Source organism: Mus pahari, chromosome 3 (assembly GCF_900095145.1).
Source record: "Mus pahari chromosome 3, PAHARI_EIJ_v1.1, whole genome shotgun sequence".
Classification (NCBI taxonomy): Eukaryota; Metazoa; Chordata; class Mammalia; order Rodentia; family Muridae; genus Mus; species Mus pahari.
In genome coordinates, this window is record NC_034592.1 from 41168318 (window position 1) to 41193153 (window position 24836).

The following is a 24836-nucleotide window of genomic DNA, read 5'->3' on the forward strand; positions in this document are numbered from 1 at the left end:
TAGAAGGAAATATATAATTTTGAGTCTTTTCCAGTTAAGCTTATCATCCCATTTCCCAACTTTCATTTTTCTTATCACCAAATTTAAATATGACTGATAAGAATGAAGGTCACTGAACAATTACAGTAAAAACTTTTGGTTCTTCACTGACAGCTCATTTATTTTAATTTTATTTTTGAGATTTAATGTAATGACATCATTTCTCTTTTTCCATTTCCTCCTTTAAAATGCTCCCATATATCTTTGTTCTTTTTCAAATTCATGCCCTCTTTTTGATTAATTGCTGTTATATTCATATATGTATATGCATATATACTATAAAATATAACCTGTTCAATCTATATAATCTTGCTTAGATAAATGTTTGAAGGGCCAACAATTTGATATTGGTTTGTTCTATACTGAGAAAGATTATTCCTCTCACTCCCAGCAGTCCATATTTGCAGGCATTTCTTTTTGTAGGGTTGAGGCCTTATATTGTTTCCAAGCCATTTTAGCATGGTATTATGGTTTGTATATGCACGGCCCAGGGAGTGGCACTATTAGTATGTGTGACCTTGTTGGAGGAGGTGTAGCCTTGTTAGAGAAGGTGTGCCACTGTGGGTGTGAGATTTCAGACCTTCATCCCAGCTACCTGGAAGCCTGTATTCTGATAGTAGCTTTCAGATGAAGATGTAGAACTCTCAGCTCCTCCTGTACCATATCTGCCTAGATGCTGCCATGTTCCTGCCCTGATGATAATGGACTAAACCTCTTAACCCGTAAGCTAGCTCCAATTAAAAGTCCTTATAAGAGTTGCCTTGGTCATGGTGTCTGTTCACAACAGTAAAACCCTAACCAATACCAAAGTCTATTATAGTTTTTGTTCAGCTCAAGATTAGTCAGTCATGTTGCTAAATTTGTAATGAATGTATCTTCTAACATAACTAGGAAACATAATCTCACAGCAAATTCCTTGATCTTCATACTCTTACACACATTTTGCAATGTTTACTGACCCTAATGTGGGGAGTAGATAAGGTCAGTTACCCAAATAGGAAGGATGTTTTTAACCTTGTGAGTCTGTTGATTTGAATGTAATTCTCAATAAAAAGTTACTTCTCTGAATCATTCACTCTCCTTTTCTTGATCTACTTTCCCTTAGACCAGATATTTTTAGTGTCTAGCCTATTACAAGTGATTGTCAATATTGTGAAGATTAATTTGCAATACTGTATTTTGGACAAACTCTAATATGTAGCAGAGTCTTTGAACAGTATATAGAAATACAAGCTCCAAAATATTTCCTATTCAAAAGTTTTATATGTTATCCATAAATTAATGACTCCTAACAGCCAGTATAGAGAGACTGTTATTGTATATGTCTAACAAGTTATGTAGTTTTCTGGGTTTTGAAGAATGCAATGCAATATTTTAACATAGGACATGTTATTATTGATTGTTTCCATCCGTTTGGCTTCTCATATGAGCATGCATGAAATTGTACAGTGCACAGAAGAAATGAAACCTGGGTGTGCAAACAGTACAGGAAGGTATCTTCTTAACCTGTATCTAATGTGGAGCTAAATGTTTTGATCTGGTGCATTTGAGTATGAACTAACACTTGATTGATAACTAATATTAATGGTCACTTCACATAAATGCAAATTTGAGGCCATTAAATTAAATTTTCTTAAATTTTTAAACAAACAATAAAAATAAAAAATCAAGTAAGATTAACATGGAGGTAACTACAGAATAAGTGGAAATTTAAACAGCATAATGATATATATTATATTTGTTCCTCCCCAGAAGCAAGAATAAAAAACTATTAACCTTAAACTGCACTAAAATTACATACTGAGTGACATTAACTTACAATGTAAAAAAAAAAAAACTATAAAGCAGTTTTCTTAAGTTACTGCTGCTATTGTTTCTGTTGAAATCTAAGTATATTACTATACCAGAAGTAACTGGCTTTTTTTTTTTCTTCTAGCCAAAATAATTTTTGGGAAACATTTAACAAATCTGTACAGTTACCTTGAATATTTCCTTCAGTATCAGAGTCCCTAGTAACAAATCTAAATAGATTTTATAATAGCTAGTATAGTATTTAAACCAGCTGTACATGTGAAGAAAATCAAGTCCTTCTAGAAAGTGTTGTGAAAAGGTGAATCTGAGTCATAAAATATTATTGAAAAGCATTGCCAATAAAGGTGATTTAGACATTATAACTGAAAATTAAGGTTAAATATATATTACTTATATTTTTATTTTAGGAAATGTAAATGTATATATGTAATTGATTGTAAATGAAAGGAGATGTTAAGTGTTTTAAAGAAAACAATACATAAATTAGGAGCAGAATATTTTGCTAATTATCCAAAGTAAACATAATATATCTTATATGAAATTTCTACTTTACTATATAGCTTTCAATATGAATAAATATCCACAACATGGCCTTCATGTTATGAGATATGCTAAACTTCTTTATAGAAATGAATTATAGGTGCTCAATGCCACAGTGTATTTAAAAACATTCTTTGTTGATGGGATGAGCTAAACTATAGAGAGGCATTAGATGATAAATTTTACCCGTTATTGCCTATTATGTAAATTTTTACAATCACATTTTAAACATTTTATTGAAAATCACTTTTTCTTTGTTACATAATACATCTCAATTATGGCTTCCCAGCCCCTCTATTCCTCTCAGCTCCACCTCACATCACGCTTTATCTGTATCCATCCTCTTTCTTTCTCTCCTTAGAAAAGAAACAAGCTCGTAAGGATAATAAAATATAAGAAAACAACAAAAAATATCACATTGAATATAAAAACAAACAAAAAAACATACCATCAAAAAAAGAGGTCACAAGAAACAGATATGAATGTGAAATTTCAGGTCTTGAATTTTTTGCTTTCTTTTCTTTCATTGTTTGTGTTTTCATAGCTTTCTCTAGGAGTTTTATTCATTCCCTCTTTAAGAACCTTTATTGTATTTATAATGGCTATTTTTAGCTCTGTGTCATGTGATTCGGCTATGTTGCTGTTCTCAGGGCCTACCATAATAAGGGTTGGTGAGCTTTAGTGAAGACATATTTTCCTGGCTGTTATTGTGTTTTTATGCTAGTGTCTAGGTATCTGGGTTTGGAAAGATGACATTATAGATGCTGATATCTGGTCTTGTCTTTGTTGGGTGGGTGTTTTGTTTCTTGGATTCTGGTATCTTCTCTGGATCTTAGGAGGATATAGTGGCTCTATATTATCTGATAGGGAATTCTTCTGAAATCTTGCTAGGTGAGGCCTCGGTCTTCTTGGTAAAATGTGTTTCTAGGGATGACTCTTTGGGATAGGAATGTCCTGGAGAATTAGAAGGCTGGGTTGAAGCAGTGCACATCAAGGAGGGAAACAGTGCATTCTGTCAGTATCTACTTAGTCTCCTGGGCATAGAAGCAGATAAATAGAGAGTGGTCCTAATAGGTAGGTAGATTGCTACAAAGCTCAGGATAAGACTGGGAAGTTAGATTTAAAGAAGAGAAGGGACAATGAAGATCTCAAGTTAGTTTATCTGCTTTGCTGGCCTACTTGCTACTCTGGTAGGCTTGCTTGGTGTGTTCCCAGGTAGTGCCTTTTGTGCTGAGACAAAGAAGTGATTGAAGAAAAGAATGTTGGAGGAGAAGAGCTGTAAGGATCTCTGGATATGGGAGCAGAGAGAGGAGATTCTGAAGTGGTAGCCTGCTGGAAGACTGGGTTTGAAGAAGCGGGGCTAGAGGTGGCAAGTGAAGGTAGGGGGCCTCATTGTTGCTTCCCTGTTTCTCTGGACAACTGGGTGTTGGCACTCGCAGTGGGGCATCTGTGCTTTTAAGGAATGCCTGATAGAGTTGGGGTTGGAAAAACTTGACAAATGTAAGGAAGAAAGTTTGTGGAAGAAGATCCAAATGACCCATTGGCCTTGGGAGCAAAGAAGCAGTATCCACTAGTGGTCTGGTACATATCTGGGATGAGTCTGTGGGATCAGAATGGAAGGAGTGGAGAGGAAGGTGAACATCTATCTGCCTTTAGCCTATCTTCTTCCCTGGCAGGAGTTTAACTGTCGCAGACTCCTGAACTCTGACCAGGCAGAGACGGGGGAAAAAAACGACACAAACACCAAAGAATGTTCCAAACAGTTTTCTTCTTTATCTCTTTGAACAGCTTTTTCCTCTCCTTCTCACAAACAGCTTTCTCTAACCCTCTCCTGGCTCCAACTGACTCCAACTGCTCTCTTCAACTGCTTTCTCCAACTGACTGTTTACAGCTTTTTCCTACAGCATTCTCCTTCCCCCCAGGGCACATCCTGTTTTAGTCCTCTGACCTAATCCCTCCCCCCTCTCTTGGATCTTGTCAGAGTTTAGCCAGGGTGCACAGTGATATTCCAGTGACTCAGCAGGCAGTCAGTACAGGATCATCCAAGTGCCAAGTGCGCAGGATAAGGTTAAACAGAGATCACAGTGGTCTCACTCGCTTCCCACATTTAACTCTTCCAAACACACTGTGATTTTTCAAATTAGCATATATCCTTGGATCTTTATGAGATGAGTATGTTGACTTAGACCGTGTGTGTTCAGAGTGGTTAAACTTGTAGATTCAGGTCCTTTAGGAAGATAGGGTTGGTACATGACTCACTACTAAAAGTTTATGGTATGTTTGCATTCTTCAGTGTAACTCATTCTTTTTAATTCTTTTAACCATTAAATAAAGTTATACATTATTACAGAACATTGATTTTATTTACCCTGGTTCTTTTTATTAGCATTATCTAATAGAAAATGTCTACAGACCTGGAAAAGAGAAAACTCTATGTAAATTAATTACAACTGGTAAGAGTTATAGTACTGGGGGCATAAAGAAAGTCAGCTGGTTTATAGGGATGACCAATTAACAGTTGAACATACATGTAAAAATATTCATAACATACATGTAAGCATGGATGGTGGGAGTTGGGGCGATCTGTTATCTCATCTCTGAATTGGACAGAGTACCATTATACCTTTTTTTTAACACCAGAAAAAAATTCCCATGTACTGTATATATAAATGAGCAATATATCTCCTTATAGTGTCTCTGCAAAAGATTTCCCAGAGTTTATTTTGAAAAATTGAAATTATTTCAAGGACTTTTAAAAGTATCATTGAAAACTAAAAAAAAGAAAGAAAGAAAGAAACAAACAAACAAACAAACAAACATAGATGGAAATCAAGATATTTTTGACTTTTAAAATAATGAATTTGTAAAAATTTTGTTTCTGGATGGGTGTGGTAGCACACACCTTTAATCCCAGCACTTAGGAGGCAGAGGCAGGCGAATTTCTGAGTTCAAGGCCAGCCTGATCTATAGAGTGAGTTCCAAAACAGCCAGGATTATAAAGAGAAACTGTCTCGAAAAACCAAAAAAAAAAAAAAAAAAAACTAAAAAAAAAGCATTTGAAATGTAAATAAAGAAAAAAAAAAAAAAAAAAAAAAAAAAAAAAAAAAAATTGTTTCTGAATTTACTAATGAGATGTAGGAGTTCTTTCTCATAGCTATGTCTGGAAATTCTGTACTGCAAATCTTCTAAACATTGATTAACCTTGGTATTTTTTTGCCTGTAAGATTTCAGCCTTACTTCAAAGACTACATTCTAATTCTGATGGATATTTATAATAGAATTATCAATTATCTCATGATTCTTTTTCATGCATCCCACCATCTCAAGTCACCCTCCTATTTTTTTTTATTTGTTTGTTTGTTTGTTTGTTGTTTTCAGTTCACTCATGACTCCACACAACTATATCATGATCATATAGACAATAACTTAAATAATACAAGCTACAGAAGAGTAATGGTGAGATTGCTAGGAAAGATAATAATCTTGTCTTATATTTACACTGAATTTACATTGTAGAACTTAGAAATCCTATCCTGATGTTTCTCTTTTCTTTATGTTGAGCTACAAAAATTAATATAAAAATCCAGTTCCATACTAACTAACATCAGTAAGTGATAGTTAGAGTGGAATGGCACATACAACTACCAGTGAAATATAGTTGGTAAAATATAGTTTAAAAGAAGGAGCAATATCCTTATCATCCCTTTGTTTTCATTGATTTCTCAAAGCTAAAACAAGTGCCCCAGGGAGGTATAAAGCTATTTACAAAGTAGAAAAAGTAAGCATTAAAAATTTTTAACATTCCTTTAAATTTTATATCTTTGGTTTAGAAATAACCTTATATAATTTATCTGGGTATAAGCATAGCTCTATACATAGGTAATTTAATTGATCAAATAACAAGACCAGGATAAAAAATTTGAAAGCATTACATAACTGTATTAAAGTTATTAGGATAGAGGGAAGTGGACCTGTTCAGCAGTAGTTCTTTGGGGGCAAGTTTGATCTTTGGCAGCAGTTCGGTCCCATAGCAAACACCAAATATAACTCAGCAGCTGCAGACCAAATATATCTTTTGGCAGTCAGCCACCAGGCATGAAACAGCACCTACAGTCCAACCCTCTAGGCAGGCAGACACCAGATATAAGCCAGCAATTGTAGTTCAATCCTGAAGAAACTACAAGGCATGCCCATCCATCTGAGATAAGGCTGTGGAAGCAGCAAGCTGCTGCAGGAACCCCTTTTTCTCAATGCCTGTTCCCATAAGTTGAGCTCAATAACACTGTGTAAGGCAAACTAATACATGTATCTTGTTAGTGAAGAATAGTTAGGTGGAGCAAACTAAACCAATGCTCAGTTCTCATCTCTCACTGTCTGTTTATTTATACTCATTCAGCACAGGTTCTTTCCCATGTTTGAGATATTAAAACATCCTTTCACCTGTGTTGGCTTCAGGAAAACATTTTTTCATGTGTCTGATTTACCAAGACATCCTTTTACGTGTGTGCAGCAAGAAAACATCATTTGATGCAACTAACTTTCAAAGAAACTAGAAGTATCTATGTCAAGAAACTGTACATAGACTTAAGATGGAATCCAATCCAGAAATAAATAATAATGGATAATTACTAGAACGATTTAACTACCCTTTGTCATATACGTGGAAAATTCATTACAGGTCCCTAATGCCCTTTAAAATTCTATCATCATTAGTCAAATAACAATATAGTGAAAGCAACTACCTGTCAACCATGTAATGGGATAGCTATTTACACAGGTGTAAACAGAACTTAGAGAATACAGAAAAGTGGTTTTATGTTACAGACATGATTATTTATTTATTTCCCCAATGTGGAAAAAAATGTAAATTGAACACAAGCCGGTCAAGAGGGAAGTTTATTTTGACTCATAATTCCAGGGTTTACTGCATAAGAGGTGGAGAATCATGAAAGCAGGACTTGGGGATACCTGGTCACATTGTACCAAGGAACAAAAGCCAATAAATGCTTGTGTTTAGTTCTGATTCTCATTCTTTGATTCAGTACAAGTCTTCAGCCCTGTTCTCTATATAGGTAACTTTGGTCTTAACCCACCTCACTTAAATTAATGTAGATGATCCTTCACAGACAATTTCAGAAGCTTGTCATCTTTGTGACTCTTTATTCTATTAAATCAAAGACCAATATGAACCATTGAAATTTGTGTATTTGACACCCAAACTCATCAGTTTTGAGAAATAAATGTCCACTCATTGTTTCCTTATGCTCATGAACATCTTATAATACAAAATAAATTCATTCCAAATTTAAATTTTTCCCATAGTCTTTTTTAATTTTAACATGGTTCATAAATCCAGAGTCAAAGGTTGGTGTACCATACATATAAGAATTCATGGACCTTTCATGGCTCCTGCTTCGGCAAGGTGCCATGTTGATGGCTGTGGGCCATGCTGCCACTGGAGACCAAATGGAGGTCCTTGCCACATGCTGATGCTGAAGACAGTGTGGATGTTGGTTGTCTGTGCTGTTGCCAGATGCCATACTGAAGCCCAAGATCCATGATCCCACTTACTGTAAAGGACAAGAAAATTATTCATGCAAGGTTATCAACAACTTAGGATGCACAGTTGAGAAAGATGGACATAGAAGGGTTATGTGACAATACTTACTGCTCCCTACCCTAACCCCTCCCAAATGTAACAGCCTAAAAAGGAAGCCATCAAATCACATTCTTAAAAATTGTGATGAGGATGCTGAAGTGTCTATCTTTCCAAAACTGCTGGCGCTGGCATGGAATGATGGTAGTGAAGGACACAAACCCTCTATTCCATGATATCCCACTTTCTGGTTACCCCTCTACCACCCCCTATCCCACAATAGATCCGCCCTCTTTTTGCCTGTATGAGAGTGCTCCCCCACCCACCCACACTCTTCTGCCCCACCGCTCCAGCATCCCCCTACTATGGGGCATCAAACCTACCCAGGACTAAAGGCCTCCCCTCCCTGCCCTTACTGTCAGGCAAGGCCATTCTCTGCTACAAGTAGATCTGGGGCCAAAAATCCCTTTAGGTACACTCCTTGGTTTGTGGTCTAGTCTCTGGGAGAACTGGGTTGTCAGGCTAGCATATATTGTTCTTCTAATGGGGTTGAAATCACCCTCTGTTCCTGCAGTCCCTCTGAGAGCTCTCCCACCAGGTTCTCTAAGTTCAGCCTGATGGTTTGCTCAAAGCATCCACCTCTGCTTTGGTCAGTTGCTGGCTAGACCTCCCCAAGAACTGCCACAATTGGTTCCTGTCTGCAAGCGCCTCTTGACCAAGGCATCACTCTTGGGTTTGATGTCTGCAAACATGATGTATCCCCAGATGGGACTGTTTCCTGGTTGTCCCTTCCTTCAGTCTCTGTGCCATTTTTTTGTCCTTGTTCTTCCTTTCGATAGGAACATTTCTGAGTTTTTTGTTTGTTTGTTTTTGTTTTTGTTTTTGTTTTAAAAAATAGCCAGGCGTGGTGGCCCACGCCTTTAATCCCAGCACTCGAGGCAGAGGGAGGCAGAGGCAGGAGGATTTCTGAGTTCGAGGCCAGCCTGGTCTACCAAGTGAGTTCCAAGACAGCCAGGGCTATAACAGAAAAACCCTGTCTTGAAAAACCAAAAAAAAAAAAAAAAAAACAAACAAACCTTTGAGATGGGTGGGTAGCTCCATCTTTCGACCAGAGGCCGTACCTATCTACTAGAGGTGGTCTCCACAGGTTCTGTCTACCCCTTCTCTGAACATGACAGCTAAAGTAATTCCCATTGGTTCCTGGGGTCCTCACATTTCTCTGGTGTGTGGGACCCTCCAGTGGCTATCCCCAGTTCTTTATCCCACCACTACCTATTTTTATTCGATTTCCCAATCTTCTGTGCCTCTCTCTTGTCTCCTCCAGATTCGGACACTGCCATCCTTATTTCTTCCTCCTCCTTTCCTTCTCCATTTTCCACCTCTCCTCACATCTCCCACAATTTCCATATTCACCCCTCAGGGCAGGACTCAAGCATCTACCCCTGATCTTCCTTCCTTCTTTGTTCCATATGGTCTGTAGTTTGCATCATTGGCATTGCGAGCTTTTGGGTTAGTATCCAATTATTAGTGAGTTCATACCGTGTATGTTCGTTTGTGTCTGGGTAACCTCACTAGGACGATATTTTCTAGTTCCATCCATTTGCCTAAATATTTCATGAAGTCATCCTTTTTAATAGCGGAGTAGTACTCAATTGTGTAAATGTAGCACACTTTTTTAATCCATTCCTTTGTTGAAGGACATCTGAGTTCATTCCAGCTTCTGGCTATTATAAATAAGGCTGTTATGATCATAGTGGAATGGGTGTCTTTGCTATATGTTGGAGCATCTTTTGGGTATATGCCCAGGAGTGGTATATCTGGGCCCTCGTGTAATACTATGTCCAGTTTTCTGAGGAACTGCCAGACTGATTTACAGAGTGCTTCTACCAGCTTGTAATTCCACCAGCAATGCAGGAGTGTTCTTTTCCACATCCTCACCAGCATGCGCTGTCACCTGTGTTTTTGATCTTAACCATTCTAACTGGTTTGAGGTGGAATCTAAGGGTTGTTTTGATTTGCATTTCCCCGATTATTAAGGATGTTGAACATTTTTTTCAGGTGCTTCTCAACCATTCATTATTCCTCAGNTGAGAATTCTTTGTTTAGCCCTGTACCCCATTTTTAATGGGGTTATTTGATTGTTCTGGAGTCCAGCCTCTTGGGTTCTTTGTATACTTATCAGATATAGGGTTGGTAAATACCTTTGCCCAATCTGTGGGTTGCCATTTTGTCCTGCTGATAGTGTCCCTTGTATTAGTCATGTCTGATAATTTATTCACCTCCGAATATATTTAAGTAAATATATCTACTAGATGTGGCCCATAAATATAGTGCTCTTTTTTTTTTTTTTTTTTTTCTGGCTGAAAGTGAGTGTTTTCGCTAGGTAAATAAATCATACCAAAGCAGTTTTTGTCCTACCTTAGAAATAGTTCAAAATAAAAATAATTATTATATAGAGATATAGAAAACACACCACTGTTCTGCTTGAAATACCCATATGAAAGGGGCTTCTTAAAACATTTGTGAACAAAATTGGTGTTTTCCCTTATAAATAATTTATGTTTCCTTGTCTAATTTTTATCTATGCACATAGAAGTAGATGTATAAAAAGATTTCCAACTTAAACTGAAATTAAATCTGTTACTTTGACCATTACAGGATTAGGGATTTTGAATGAGGAAATTCATTCTTAATGCAGAAGGAAATGATTTCATATGTCATCATTATTTTATTACATTAGTGAACACTTAAGAGTTTGGGCAATTGATTCAAGGAAACATTTGTGATGGTGACATGTGCCAGACACCCTCTTATTGTGCCAGTGGTGTGATATTAATGGATGTGTGGAATGCTTTGTAAGTATTTGATGAGTATAATTGGAAAATAGAGTTTTATTCCACCTAAGATCCTTTCTCTAAAAACAATGCAAGAATTATACTGCTTACATATGTCCATCTTCTGATTGTTTGGTCTATGATTTGTAAATGATTTCCTGTGGAGAAATTTCCTATAAGAAGGTGTAGGAACAAGGAGACCCATAAAGTCTCATAGTCACGGCCACCCTACAGTAAGCTGAACAATGATTTAACCAGTGGATGTACCAAAGTGGACAGAGAAAAGCACATAAGGCCTCTATGCTTCACAAAGACCTAGAGGGAACTAAGGATAGCTAGTAACAGAAGAAGTAGCCTTTCACAAAACAAACCAGTTGGTTATCCAGTATCAAACCAAATGGTCAGCCTTACAAACATACAGACAAATAACATTATATGAATCTCTCTCTCTCTCTCTCTCTCTCTCTCTCTCTCTCTCTGTGTGTGTGTATGTGCAATAACAATCACTGGTTCAAAAGGCCACTGTTTAGAGTAAGAACTGGAGGGAAGAAAGAGAAGGCGGAAATGTAATTAAATTATAACTTAAAAAATTTTAAAGAATACAAAACTAATTCTGAAGTATTCCCTTCTTGTATGATATGTAACTGAAGACTTTTGCTTTGTTCCTTGAAGTCTACAATTTTATTAACCTCTCCATGATGTGACTATATCCCAACATCACTCTGTGCTTGTCACAGTAAAAGACAAATTATATTTACTTTTACTCTTGCAACTTTTGTAAGGAAATAGCTGATTATTAGTTAATATTAAATTGATTTAAAACCTGAATATAATATAGGATAAAATAGGAAAGTCTTTAATCTTAGGAGCCAGTGCTAATTTTACCTGGCACATATACATAATTTGAATCTTTTCTACAAATATAATCTTATTTTATAACTGTTTTCTGATGCTGTTTAGTACAGATACTAATCTTTCCCATATCATGAAACATTTCTGCAATACAATTTTAAAGATGATACAGCTAAATATTTAATATTTTGGTTTATAAATATAAATCATTGAGACAAGAAAATGCACTTGTGTGTATGCAGAGAAACTCCTCTCTAAGTATACTTATTGTGTTAATAGCCTTCGCAGATTAATCTGTGAGAAGATATCTATTTTCTCAAAATAATTTATGTTTAAAATGGATTACCAAGTCATTCCTGAACTTGGAAGATACAATAGGTGCTGTTAGAAAAGAGCGGTGTTTTTTATGAGATATGAGAACTCTCAAAGAATAGACAGTAGGGTTCTACAGAGTTGATCTCTAAACTATTGTGTGTGGTGTCACCTCTAGTATATATTGTCCTTTTACATGGGGCCTTCTCTTTAAATGAATGGTGGATGTTTAGAGAAAACACATTTTATGATTTGGGAGACTATTAGTGAAATAGTGGTGTCAAGATGAGCAGAAGGTTTAAGACACCTTGGGTATCCTTCATATCAAAGCCTGGGATGTAACTCTCATATCATAAATATACACATTAAATATAATAAGAATGAAAAGGTCAAAGTATACATAGGACAAAACAAGTTAATATTAACTGACCTCATTATAACAAGCATTTCTGTTGATAAACCTGGGTCCTTTAGAATAATAAATAAGCTGAATATGAGTTATTCCTGATGCAGGGATACAACAAAATAGCCATTAGATGTTCTCATTCTGATTCCACTGAAAACAGATTTATGAAGGATAAGACAAAAAGTACTGTCTTTGGAAAATTGATATATTAGTGATATACTGCACATGCATATCTATGAGAATGGCTAAAGTTAAAATTTATAATTTATCAGAACATTCATATTGGTAGCATTACCTTGTTAAAGAGAATAAATATTTCCAGAGCACTGAAACCACAAACAGTAGATTTGAACACGTGTTTTTTTTTATTGACAATTTCTAAGATGGTATTTTGGAAATATGACATGGGATAATGTGTTGCTTTTTGTTTAATATTTTACTCATCAATATGTATCACGTATTTATGAGTTCTTTCACAGAATAACACTATTCACTTAAGACAAAATTAATATATTTCACTCTACACTATCTTCTGGTAATAAAGTAAATCAGCCTCCAAAATTCTGAGCAATGTATAAAAGATGGCCATAATACAAGCTGCAAAAGCAAGTAATGCTATTAATATGTGGTGATTAATTTAATATATTGGTAAATTACTTTCCTTATATTTTCTTTGTCCTTTATGTGAACGTGCAGATTAATTTAGTTTCCTTCCTATCTTAAAAGTAGTTTCCATGTTAAATAAAATGACAATGCTCAAAACATAAAAATGTTCATAAAATAATGATACACTTATGATAATTCTAGAGCATTTAGATAATGTCAAATTAAATGTTAATCATTTTTAATGATTTTCCAAAGAATGAGCAGAAGATAACATATAATACACATATTAACTACTTTTTGTAATCTAAACCAGTCTTTCATGAGAATATTTCTGTCCACATATACACCAATCATATAGAAACTAGAGAGAAGATTTAGCTGTCTTCTCTCCAAAGCTGATGCGTTGCCATGCTGATTGTGGTGCCTATTAGGGAGAATGGGAAGGATAAATATTTTATGACAATTCATTTTGACTTTTTCCTTTGGCTGTGTAGAATTGTATTTTGTGGGATGTGGTAGCCTTATGATACTAAGAGGAAAGGGATCAATAGGTAAGAAAACTAACAGTTACTATTTAAAAGTATAGCATGTCAGAAATAAGCCACATAGCCAAATTGCTTATTCTTTCCCACATCGTATTTATGCTATTTAAAGAAACACTTCTCCTTTTTATCCTCCACTAGTAAGATGTATTCCTTCAAGTACAAACTAGAAAAAGAAGTTGAAAAAAAATGCTGTATCCACACATTAATTACTTACCATATTTTTTATTCCTTTCAGAAAGATGAGAAAAAACAACCAGTAGGTCTTCCCATACGTACAAAAAACACTCTTGAAATATCAAATATATTTATTAGCTTTGATAAAGAAAAATGCACTTACCTTTCTAGAGGAGATACAATAAGCTGCTATTTTCTCCACTAAGACACTGAGATTGCTAAGGAAAATAACCATGTGTGCCTATTCTAGGATTAAGGAAACCATTTATTATTATTTTCATTTTCTTGCTTTCAAATACTGTAACATGCTTCTTACATCCTTAAAACCACAAATGAAAATACAGACCATACATACAATGCTCAAAGAAAATCATCCTTTCTTGGATCTTTACCAACCCTAAATCCGATAGGGGGCTAATATCCAATATATATAAATAACTCAAGAAGATGGGCTCCAGAAAAATCAAATAACCCTATTAAAAATGGGGTTACAGAGTTAAATAAAGAATTCTCAACTGAGGAATACCAAATGGCTGAGAAACAACTGAAAAGTGTTCAACATCCTTAATCAACAGGGAAATGCAAATCAAAACAACCCTGAGATTCCACCTCACAGCAGTCAGAATGGCTAAGATCAAAAATTCAGGTGACAGCAGATGCTAGCAAGGATGGGGGGAAAGAGAAACGCTCCTCCATTGTTGGTGGAATTGCAAACTGGTACAACCACTCTCGAAATCAATCTGGCAGTTCCTCCAAAAACTGGACATAGTACTACAGTAAGATCCAGCAATACCTCTCCCGGGCATATACCCAGAAGATATTCCAACTGGTCATAAGGACACATGCTCCACGAGGTTCAGAGTATATCTCCTCAAAATAATTTTTGTAGACATATTGATTATTTTGATCTGTAGGTGCTTAATAAACAACACTTTCAGGGCGCACTCTCTGACCTCTAATACTAAATTTTACATAGTGAAAAAAGAGGTCATAAACTGGCCTGTCAGAAATGGGGACTCCTCACTGTACTAAGAAAAAAAGTCTCTATCAACAACTAGAAACCCAGAGTCAACACTTGTTTAAAGTATTAAGTTTGCCCAGGTTCCCTATCTGTTTTCTCACCTCTTGTCTACTATTGACTTCCTTATCCAAGCTGTTTTGTCCTTCTATATAACCACAATACACAGAGAAAGGTGTACAAGCCTCCCTTTATCTTCTTTTCACTTCTAAACATTTTATTGTACTCATTTAAAGAAACATGTATGCATTTCTCTTGTTAGAAAGCCATATATATGTATATATATATTCTTTGGCAGTATGTATTACCTGAGAGGATAAAAGGTCTTTTTCCCCTACAAACCATATTCTAATAAAACATTAATCCAGACTTGCTTTATCCACTTAAAGAACATGCTAACATTTTATGCCAAAATTTTATAGTATATTGTTTCAGATTGATATGATTTTTATCAGATAAAAATCCATTCATTTTAGTATCATTAAGGTTACAGTAAAACACTGTGAAAAAATTTAGTGTATTTCTGTGGTATTCTGTACCTGGACTATGTTGTTACTTCAGAATCCAAAGTAATCTTAAGAAGTCATTTAACATTTCCTTTGATGTAAAAACTTCTGTTTTAGAAAGTACTTTATTCCTCTATTTCTGTCTTGATCCACTATTTTCATTTATTCATTTGTAAGTTAATCAATTTCCATTGAGCTTGTAAGCTTTCTGTAGTTTCTGTTGTTGGAATAGAGCTTTAGGGGCCAGGAGATCAGTGGTTAAGAGTACTGGCTGATCTTCATCATGATTCAATTCCTAGCACTCACATGGTGGATTACAACAGTTTGTAATTTGAGTCTTATAACTTTATTTATATCAATAAATATAATATGCTAAGAATATAATATATCATATATAATATAGTGTATTATATATGATATACCATATACAATACATATATTAAAACTGCAATAAATAAACAACAACAACAACAACAACAACAAAAACAAACCCCAAGGAGACACATGGGATCTTATGGTCTACAGTCAGACACCTAGTAAATTCTCTACAGATCCTCCTGCCTCCAGGTATCTCATACCAGGCCACAGATGAAGACCCATGGTAGCTATGCTGAGATTGGTGTTGGATGAGAGATGCCCCACCAAGCTGATACCCACACCTACTCTTGCCTTAAACCCTGAAGCTGTCATGGAAAAGCCCAACTGTGAAATCCAAGCCCAGTCTATGATCCTTGTTAAAGGCAGGGGACAAGCTAACATGCTTGGTCCATTCTGCTATCCCAAATTCTATCAATACTTGAGGTCCATGGTCTGTGCTGATGCTTGAGGTCATTGATATGTATGTGATCCCTGTTCCTTCTGGAGGCCAGATGGACAACTGAGGTCTATAATACCTTTAGAGGTTATATTGATGTCGTGATTGGGGATCATGTTGATGTGCAGGGCCTAGGCTTGGGCTTGAGACCATGTTGAGCAACAAGGTCTGCCCTAATTTCCTAAAGGCCAAGTTTATTCCTGTGGTCCTGATGAAGCCAGAGTCTTTGGTCCTGTGTTACCACTGATGGCCATGTGAATACTCATGGGCTACGTTCCTTCAGGAGGCCATGTTGATGTTCATGGTCCATGCTACCACAGAAGGCTATCTTTGCTGTGTGCTGCTGCATGAAGTTAGTTTGCTAGAGGCCTTGTTAATGACCTGCAATGCAATGGAAGGCCTTGATGGCATTTTAGGGTCGGTGCTGTGGCCCAGGGCCATGTTGATATCCATAGTTTGCACTGCCACCAGAGAACATGATAAGATTCTGGATCTCTGCTGACACCAGATACTGTATGAAAATCAATGATTTGTGCTGCCCATGACTGTAATGGGTATGAAAGCTTTGTTTGCAATATTTTTTATTAGATATTTTCTTTATTTACATTTCAAATGTTATCACCTTTCCCAGTTTTGCCTCTGGAATTCCCCTGTCCCATCCCCCTTCCCTCTGCCTGAGGGTGTTTCCCCACTCACCCAAACTCTTCTGCCTTCTTGTCCTAGAATCCCCCTACACTGGGGCATCAAACCTTCACAGGATCAAGGGACCCTGTGCTCAGTCCAATGGCTGGCTGCAAGCATCGACCTCTGTATTGGTCAGGCTCTGGCTGAGGCTCTCAGGAGACAGCTATCTCAGGCTTTTGTCAGCATGGACTTCTTGGCATCGACAATAGTGTCTGGGATTGGTGACTGTATAAGGGATAGATGCTCAGGTGGGGCAGTCTTTGGATGGTCATTCCTTCAGTCTCTGCTCTACACTTTGTCTCCATATTTGCTCCCATGAGTATTTTGTTCCACCTTCTAAGAACTGAAGCATGTATACTTTGCTCTTTCTTTTTCTTGAGCTTCAAGTGGCCTATGAATTGTATCTTGGGTATTCTGAGCATTTGGGCTAATATCCACTTATCAGTGAGTACATAACATGTGTGTTCTTTTGTGATTGGGTTACCTCTCTTAGAATGATATTTTCTAGTTCCATCAATTTGTATAAGAATTTCAAGAAGTCATTGTTTTTTTTATAGATGAGTAATACTCCATTATGTAAATGTACCATATTTTCTGTATCCATTCCTATGTTGAGGTACATCTGGGTTCTTTCCAGCTTCTGGCAATTATAAGTAAGATTGCTATGAACATAGTGGAGCATGTTTTGTTTTTATATGTTGGAGCATCTTCTGAGTATGTGCCCAGGAGTGGTATAGCTGGGTCCTCAGGTAATACTATGTCCAATTATCTGAGGAACCGCCAAACTGATTTCCAAAGTGGTTGTACAAGCTTGCAATTTCACCAGCAATGCAGGAGTGTTTCTCTTTCTCCACATCCTGGACAGCATCTGCTCTCACCTGAGTTTTTGATCTTAGCCATTCTGACTGGTGTGAGGTAAAATCTCAGGATTGTTTTGATTTGCATTTCCCTGATGACTAAGAATGTTGAACATTTCTTTAGGTGCTTTTTGGCCATTCAATATTCCTCAGTTGAGAACTCTTTGTTAGCTCTGTACCCCATTTTTAACAGAGTTATTTGATTCTCTGGAGTCTAACTGCTTAAGTTCTTTTTATATAGTGGATATTAGACCGCTATTGGATATAGGATTGGTAAAGATCTTTTCCCAATCTGTTGGTTCCCATTTTGTTCCCATTTCTTGGCAGTGTCCTTTGCTTTACAAAGACTTTGCAATTTTATTATATCTGATTTGTCTATTAGAACATAAGCCATTGGTGTTCTGTTCATAAAATGTTCCCCTGTGCTTGTGTTCGAGACTCTTATTAATGACTGCAGACTCACAGTTGAGAAGGTGAAACTCTCTCTCTTGCTTCACCCCCACCCCAAAAGAAATAAGCAGAGAAAGTCATGGGAGAGAAGGCTTAGGAAATGTTATAGGGATCTTGATGTGTAGCTCTTCACAGTTGATGGCTTCTGACAAATTTAGGGGTGGGGAACTACTTGGTTTCCTTTAAAGGGCTGGCCACAGAGAGTTTGACCAATCTCCAGTGAGTATATGAGCAACATAAACTAAAAATTATATGTTTTCTTTTCTTTTCTTTCTCAAAAGAAGGAGCAGGAAGGATGTGTGAAGAAGACTCAGAGATGGATATAATCAGAGTGCATTATGTGACAGTCCCAAATAATCATTGAAAACATTCTTTTGAGTGAAAGAAATCCATCTTTAATCAGTAGTAGTAACACAAGATGAAGGGTGCTGTTTCAATCATCTTGATTCCATGGAGACTTGCTTTGTGTTAAACTATATTGTCAATACTAGAGAAAGTTAAATCAGGTACTGAGAAGAAGGTACATGTTGTGTTTGAGTGGCATGTTGTGGCCTAAGTGTCTGTTAGGTTAATTTGTTTTAGAATATATACAACAGCTCCAGCATATATCTGTTTAGTTTTTGTTTCAATGGCTTGTCATTGGTGTGAGGGGGTACTGAAGTCTCCAATTATCAGTATGTGAGAGTCAATAATTGATTTATGCTATAATGGTGTTTCTTTTATTAACTTTAGTGTGTGCTTGTTTGGTTCATAGATGGTAAGAAATGAAATACCCTCTTGGAGATTATTTCCTTCAATGAAAGTTATTTCTTCTGATTATCTTTTGTTTGAAGTCTATTTTGTCTGATATTAAATTAGCTGCGTTTATTTGATTCCACATCCATTTTCTTGGAGTACCTTGTTCATCATTTTACACTACTCTAATGTCTGTATTTGATGTTGAATTGTGTTTCTTGGATGCTGCAGAAGGATGGGTACTGTTTTCCTTTTCATACTCTTAGTCTATATGATTTTATTATTATTAATCTTTTTATTTGTTTATATTTCAAATGATATTTCCCTTCTGGTTTTTCCTTCTATAAACTGCCCACCCAATCTCCTCTCCCCTTTGCCTCTATGAGGGTGTTCCTCCACTCACTCACCCACTCATCCATTCCTGCCTCACTGCTCTAGCATCCTCCTACACTGGGGCATCAAGCCTCCACAGGACCAAGGGCCTCCCGTCCCACTGATGCCAGATAAGGCCATCCTCTGCTACACATGTAGCCAGAGCCATGGATCTCTCCATGCTGACACTATTGCTGTTGCCAAGAAGTGCTTGCTGACAGGAGCCTGCTATGGCTGCCCCCTTAGAGGTTCTGTCAGCACTTGATTAATACAGATGCAGATACAGCAAACCATCGGACTGTGCCTGCTGACCCCAATGGACAAGCTAGGGGAAGCAATGAAAACACTGAAGGGGATAGTCTATATATTTTAATTGAGGAATTGATACCAATATTCTGAAAGATATCAGTGAACACTGTTTGTTGACTCCTGTATATTATTGTTGTATGTGTCTCTGTGTGTGTCTTGCCTCTTTTGATTTGCTGGTCAGGGATTATTTATTCCTTGTGTTTTCTTGGATGTGATTAACCTCTGATTATATATTCCCTCTAGGACTTTCTGTGTGACTGTAGTAGTAGATACACATTGCTTACATTTGGTTTATCATATAATGATTATTTTTTTTCCATGTATGAGGATTGGAAGTGTTTCTGGTTATAGCACTCATGTAGTGCTGGCTGCTCTCTGTGGTCTCTTAGAGTCTTTAGGGCATCTATTCTGGCCCTACTGGCTTTCCGAGTCATGAATGAGAAGGCAGGTGTCAGTCTAATGGGTCCCCTTTTGTATGTTACTTGTTATTCCCCATTTCAGATTTTAATATTCTTTCTTTGTTTTTATTGCTAGTGTTTTGATTATTATACACTTTCTCTTCCAGTCAAATCTATTTGGTGTCTGTACATTTCCCATTCCTTGATAGGCATCTCCTTTAAGTTAGGAAATTTCTTTCTATGACTTTTTAAAAAAAATATTTTCTGTGCCTCCAAGTTGAGTTACTTTCTCAGAGCTCCATTCCTATTATTCTAAGGATTGATCCTTTTACAGTGCCCCCGATGTCCTGTCTATTTTGTGGCAGGATGTTTTCAGATTTAAGTTTTTCTTTTTTCCCTATCTATCTGTCTTTTCTGTTGTGACTCCAATGTCTAAGATTCTTTCATTCACCTTTTGTATTCTGGTAGTGTGTCTTGCCTCTGAGACTCATGTTTGTGTTCCTAAAACTTTCATCTCTACATTTCCTGCAATTTGGGTTTTCTTTATTGATTCTATTTCATTTGTCAGATTTTGAGCTATTTTATTTATTTTATTGGCCTTGTTGTTTTTTCATAGATTTCTTTATAAGAGATTTACTAATTTCCTCTTAAGAACACCTATTTTAATATTAATACTATTTTAAGGACTTTGTCTTCTGTTTCTCCTATGATTTAATACTGACTGCCTATATTATAATAGGGTTTTTGCACTCTTATGGGACATATTGCCATGACTGTTGTAGAACACTAGCATCTAGGCATTTGTGTTTGGGGAGACTGTGAGTCTAGTCTAGGTACAGATATGTGGTCTGTCTTTGTTCAGTTCTTTGCTTCTTTGCTTCTGTTGCTTTCTCTATTGCATAAGAGTTTGTGTTTACTGTGTGTTTTCTAGTGGGATTTTAGATGATGTGGCCATTTGGGGTCCTGGGTAACATAAATTTCTATGTATTGAGGGTGGGAAGAAATCAAGCTGTTCCACCAGGATTGGCTTAGTCCCAGATAATGGGGCAGCAGAATGAGGAGAGGCCACAGTATATAATCTGCTAAAGGTCTAAGCATGAGAGTGGGTGATTAGGTTTGGAAGGGAGGAAGGAGATGGAAGATGTAAAACTTTCCTACTCTGGTCTAATTTCTTTTCCAGCAGGTTGGCTGGTGTAATCACAGGGAATGACCACTGGAGTTGAGTTTGTTATAACAATGTAAGTGGGGAGGAAGGCTGGTGAAGGAGATTTTCACAGCTCACTAGATATGGTGATGAAGAGTGGGTGAGTCAGAGTTCATCTTCCATAGAGTTAAGCATGAGATTTGAGGATTAGGTTTATAGGAAGGAGAGTGTAGTATATATAGTGAGTAGATGACATGATTCCTTGGTTGGAGTGACCTGTGGATTCCCAGGGAATGCCTGTTGGAACTGGTATCTTGGATTAAAAATGAGCAGTGGGAAAGAATTTTGAAGGGGAATATCTGTGTGATTCATTGAAAAGGGGGTGTTGGGAGTGGGAGGTTACAACAAGTTATCTGCTACAAATCAGGGGATGAAACTAAGGGGTTGGATTTGACAAGGGAAGAAGAATATAAAGATCTTCAACCTGGCTTCCTCTTTCCCTGGTCAGAGTCCACTTTATTTTAGTATTATAACATCAAAGGTGAGCAGTATCTTAAAGGTACATTAATACTTAACCAGCCGTATTGATTTTTAAACATATTTACCTATCATCTATATCTGTCTATAATCTATCTATCCATCCATCCATTTATCAATTATCTATCTATCTATCTATCTATCTATCTATCATCTATCTATCTATCTATCTATCTATCATTTATATTTCTAGGTATGTGTAGGTATATACACATCAAAACATGTATTTTAGAACAGTAAAAAGGTTTTTAAAAAGTTTATTATATTGATTACTTAATAGAAATGGCCAAAATATTAGAGTGTAATCTCAAATCTTTAGTTCTTCCAATGAACTGCTAAGCTGTGATATTAGTCTAGAGTTTTCAAGTATGAAACACTTAGGTATCTTGACACTTAAATTATATTTCACCAGTGTGAAGCTCCTTTTAAGCCATTTGATAATGTTTTGACAAAAGTTTATCCATAAATATCTAGTTCTAAATGTGTATTGAAACATCAAATTTTAATTGGCTATATAGATAATTTAATTTTGGCATATATTTAAAAGATTTTTTGGTTTGCTTCTTCTTCAAGTTCACCTGTCTCTGTTAATTATGTTTCAAACTTCACAAAAATCTTCAATTGTCATTTCATTATGTTTCTTGATTATTAAATATTACTCACTGATTAAATTATCTTTACTGTGTTCATAATTTAAACTTTGCATAGAGAGTTTTCTTGCCTGACATATAGTTTGTAAAAGATAGTTTAGGATGTTATATTTTTAAATATTAATACAGGACAGAATTTTAATTAGAATTTTAATTTTAATTTAAGTTTACTCTTTTGATTATATGTCTATATGTTTGTATCTCTATTTTTCTTACAGCTGTTATTTCAAGAAACCAAGAAGGTCCAGGAGAAATGGGAAAGGCAGTGCTTATTCCAAAAGATGACCAAGAGAAAATGAAAGAGTTGTTTAAAATCAATCAGTTTAACCTCATGGCCAGTGACTTGATTGCACTTAACCGAAGTCTGCCGGATGTGAGATTAGAAGGGTAAGTTTGCCTGGGCAGTGAAACTTTGTGTGTTATTAAACTCCATGTTTTACAATTTCTCTTCTGACTGTATGAATTTTATACCAAACTGGTTCTGGAAGCCTATGGAATGCAATAACTGGCTCTAGTTACATATGGTGAGAAATATAAATTATTTTCTTTTCAGATAATCCAAATACATAGTAGAAGACGCATTGAAGATTCTGAAGACTGAATAGGGTTTTATCCATAGGGTCATCTTTGCTTTATTCTATCTTACTGAATACCAAACATGGTATTTCATAAATTATTTGAATATAAACCTTCTTAGAATACATCACAAACTCCATTTGGAAAAATTACATACCAGAAGAGAATTAGCCAATTTATTGCATACTTATTTAACCATTTAAAGTTATTACTGCAGGACACAGCTATAGCTGGTGGTAATGCACTTCACTAGTATTATTGAGGAACTGCCTCTAATTCCCCATACCATGTGAAATGTTTATTATGGCTTTAGAAATTTATACTGTAACTTTCATTACTTATTCTCTTATCAGCAATAGAAGTTATATTCCCTTAGAAATAGTACTTTGTAATAAATTATGTTGAAGTTTTCATCATGTTTGTGATAGACTGTAAGATGTTCTAATAGTTAGACTTTCTTTAAATATATCTAATAAAATCAGAGTATTTAGTGTAGCTTTTACCACCCGACAGTCTTTATGAAACACTCTCAGCATTCATAAAAGATATTTTCTGAGATTTTAGAAAATTGTCACATATCCAATTACAAGGCAGTTCACACTTCTTGTAAATAGTCAGTGCTTCTTTTTTGTTTTATTTTATTTTTTTGCTACACAATCATAATGCTCATGTAATGACATTATTAATGGAAGTAATGTTTTTCACTAATAGTAGACTATTTTATTAATAAAGGGTGATAATGATGTTATATTTACTAATTGTGTATTCTTTCCTTTAGTGAATAAAACATCAGCCTAACTAAGATTGTAGGATTTATGATTAGCACACGATTCATTCGATGAATAAATGAATGACTCCTAATATCACACTATTTGGTTTGGGATGTGTCTTTTAATGAAGTCATAACTTTGACATGGTCCCGTATCCTATCCTATAATTCCTTCATTTGAGAGAACAAACCAGAAGGATCTTAGGTCTGACAAGAACATAGCTCAAGCTAAAATGTCCCATACATACTTGGATGTAGCAGCACACAGTGTGCTATAGTACCCTGGAGAAGGAAGAAAGACACACGTAATCATGGGCCATGCACACCTTTGTTGCTCAGAAAAATTGATATTGAGTATTAGATGCAATAATTGTAAATTTGAAATTTATAGACTATATTTACTTCTATGTGCTTGCATTTGCCTATATGTATTTAGATGTTTTCATTTTAAAGACATGTGAATTGTTTTCAAAATATTTTTGGGCACGTTAGATGCTATTTATTATTGTGTCACAGTACTACAAGTATTTATTTGTTTTATAAGCCTGGTGTGAAAATGTATAAATGTCATGCTTCTAGATTTTGGAAAGCCAGGAATTTGGTTTCAATTTTTAGAATCATTACTTCTAGGTGTCATAAAATGAACTGAATTTGTTTTAACAGATCTGTAATTGCTAAGAGGAAAAGATAGCCATGTTTGTTGGGGAATAGAAAAAGCAACAAAATCAAACAGAAACAGCAGCAAAATCTGCATTTAAGATATTTGAGCAATAAATATTTGATAATATATAAACTGTGGAAAATTCAACATGCATCATTGGAAAGTTTAAACTATCAGAAAAGCACATAAAATCCCATATTTACATCCCTATGATTATGTGAAATCCTGAGAGTTAGTAAACATCCTATGAGATGATAATTATTGAAATACATGAACTTCAGTTGTGATGTTTTCTTATTTTACAGTGAGTGTCATCAGTAACAGAGATAAGATATGTTCAGAAGACCATAGACAAATCATTGTGTGTAAAATTTCTCAGGGATGTTCACATGGATTTCTGAATGACTCAATGTAACACTACAGGGGAATAATTAAATTTAAATTTTTACCACAAGTCTAGTGTCCAAACTTGTGTCTGAAATTCACAAAATAACTTGATATTCATTTTATCTAGAAAATGTGTTTCAGATTTCATTAGTCAAATTTCAGTTTTTATGATTGTATCATAAAAAAGGCATAGGGATCAGGAAATATTTCAGCCATAAAATTTCTTTTTGGTATGCTTAAAGTTCTAAGACCA

At 35.7% G+C, this 24836-nt stretch overlaps 1 protein-coding gene across 2 annotated transcripts in view; it reads left to right on the plus strand.

Annotated features, from left to right (window-relative positions):
* The window catches only part of Galnt13 (polypeptide N-acetylgalactosaminyltransferase 13), a 571919-nt gene that overhangs the window by 208688 nt on the left and 338395 nt on the right, over positions 1–24836 (plus strand). For both annotated transcript variants that reach the window (XM_021192182.2, XM_029536704.1), the window contains exon 4: positions 22409–22577. In XM_021192182.2, the coding sequence (XP_021047841.1) occupies positions 22409–22577 (169 nt within the window). The remainder of the gene's footprint in view (positions 1–22408; positions 22578–24836) is intronic.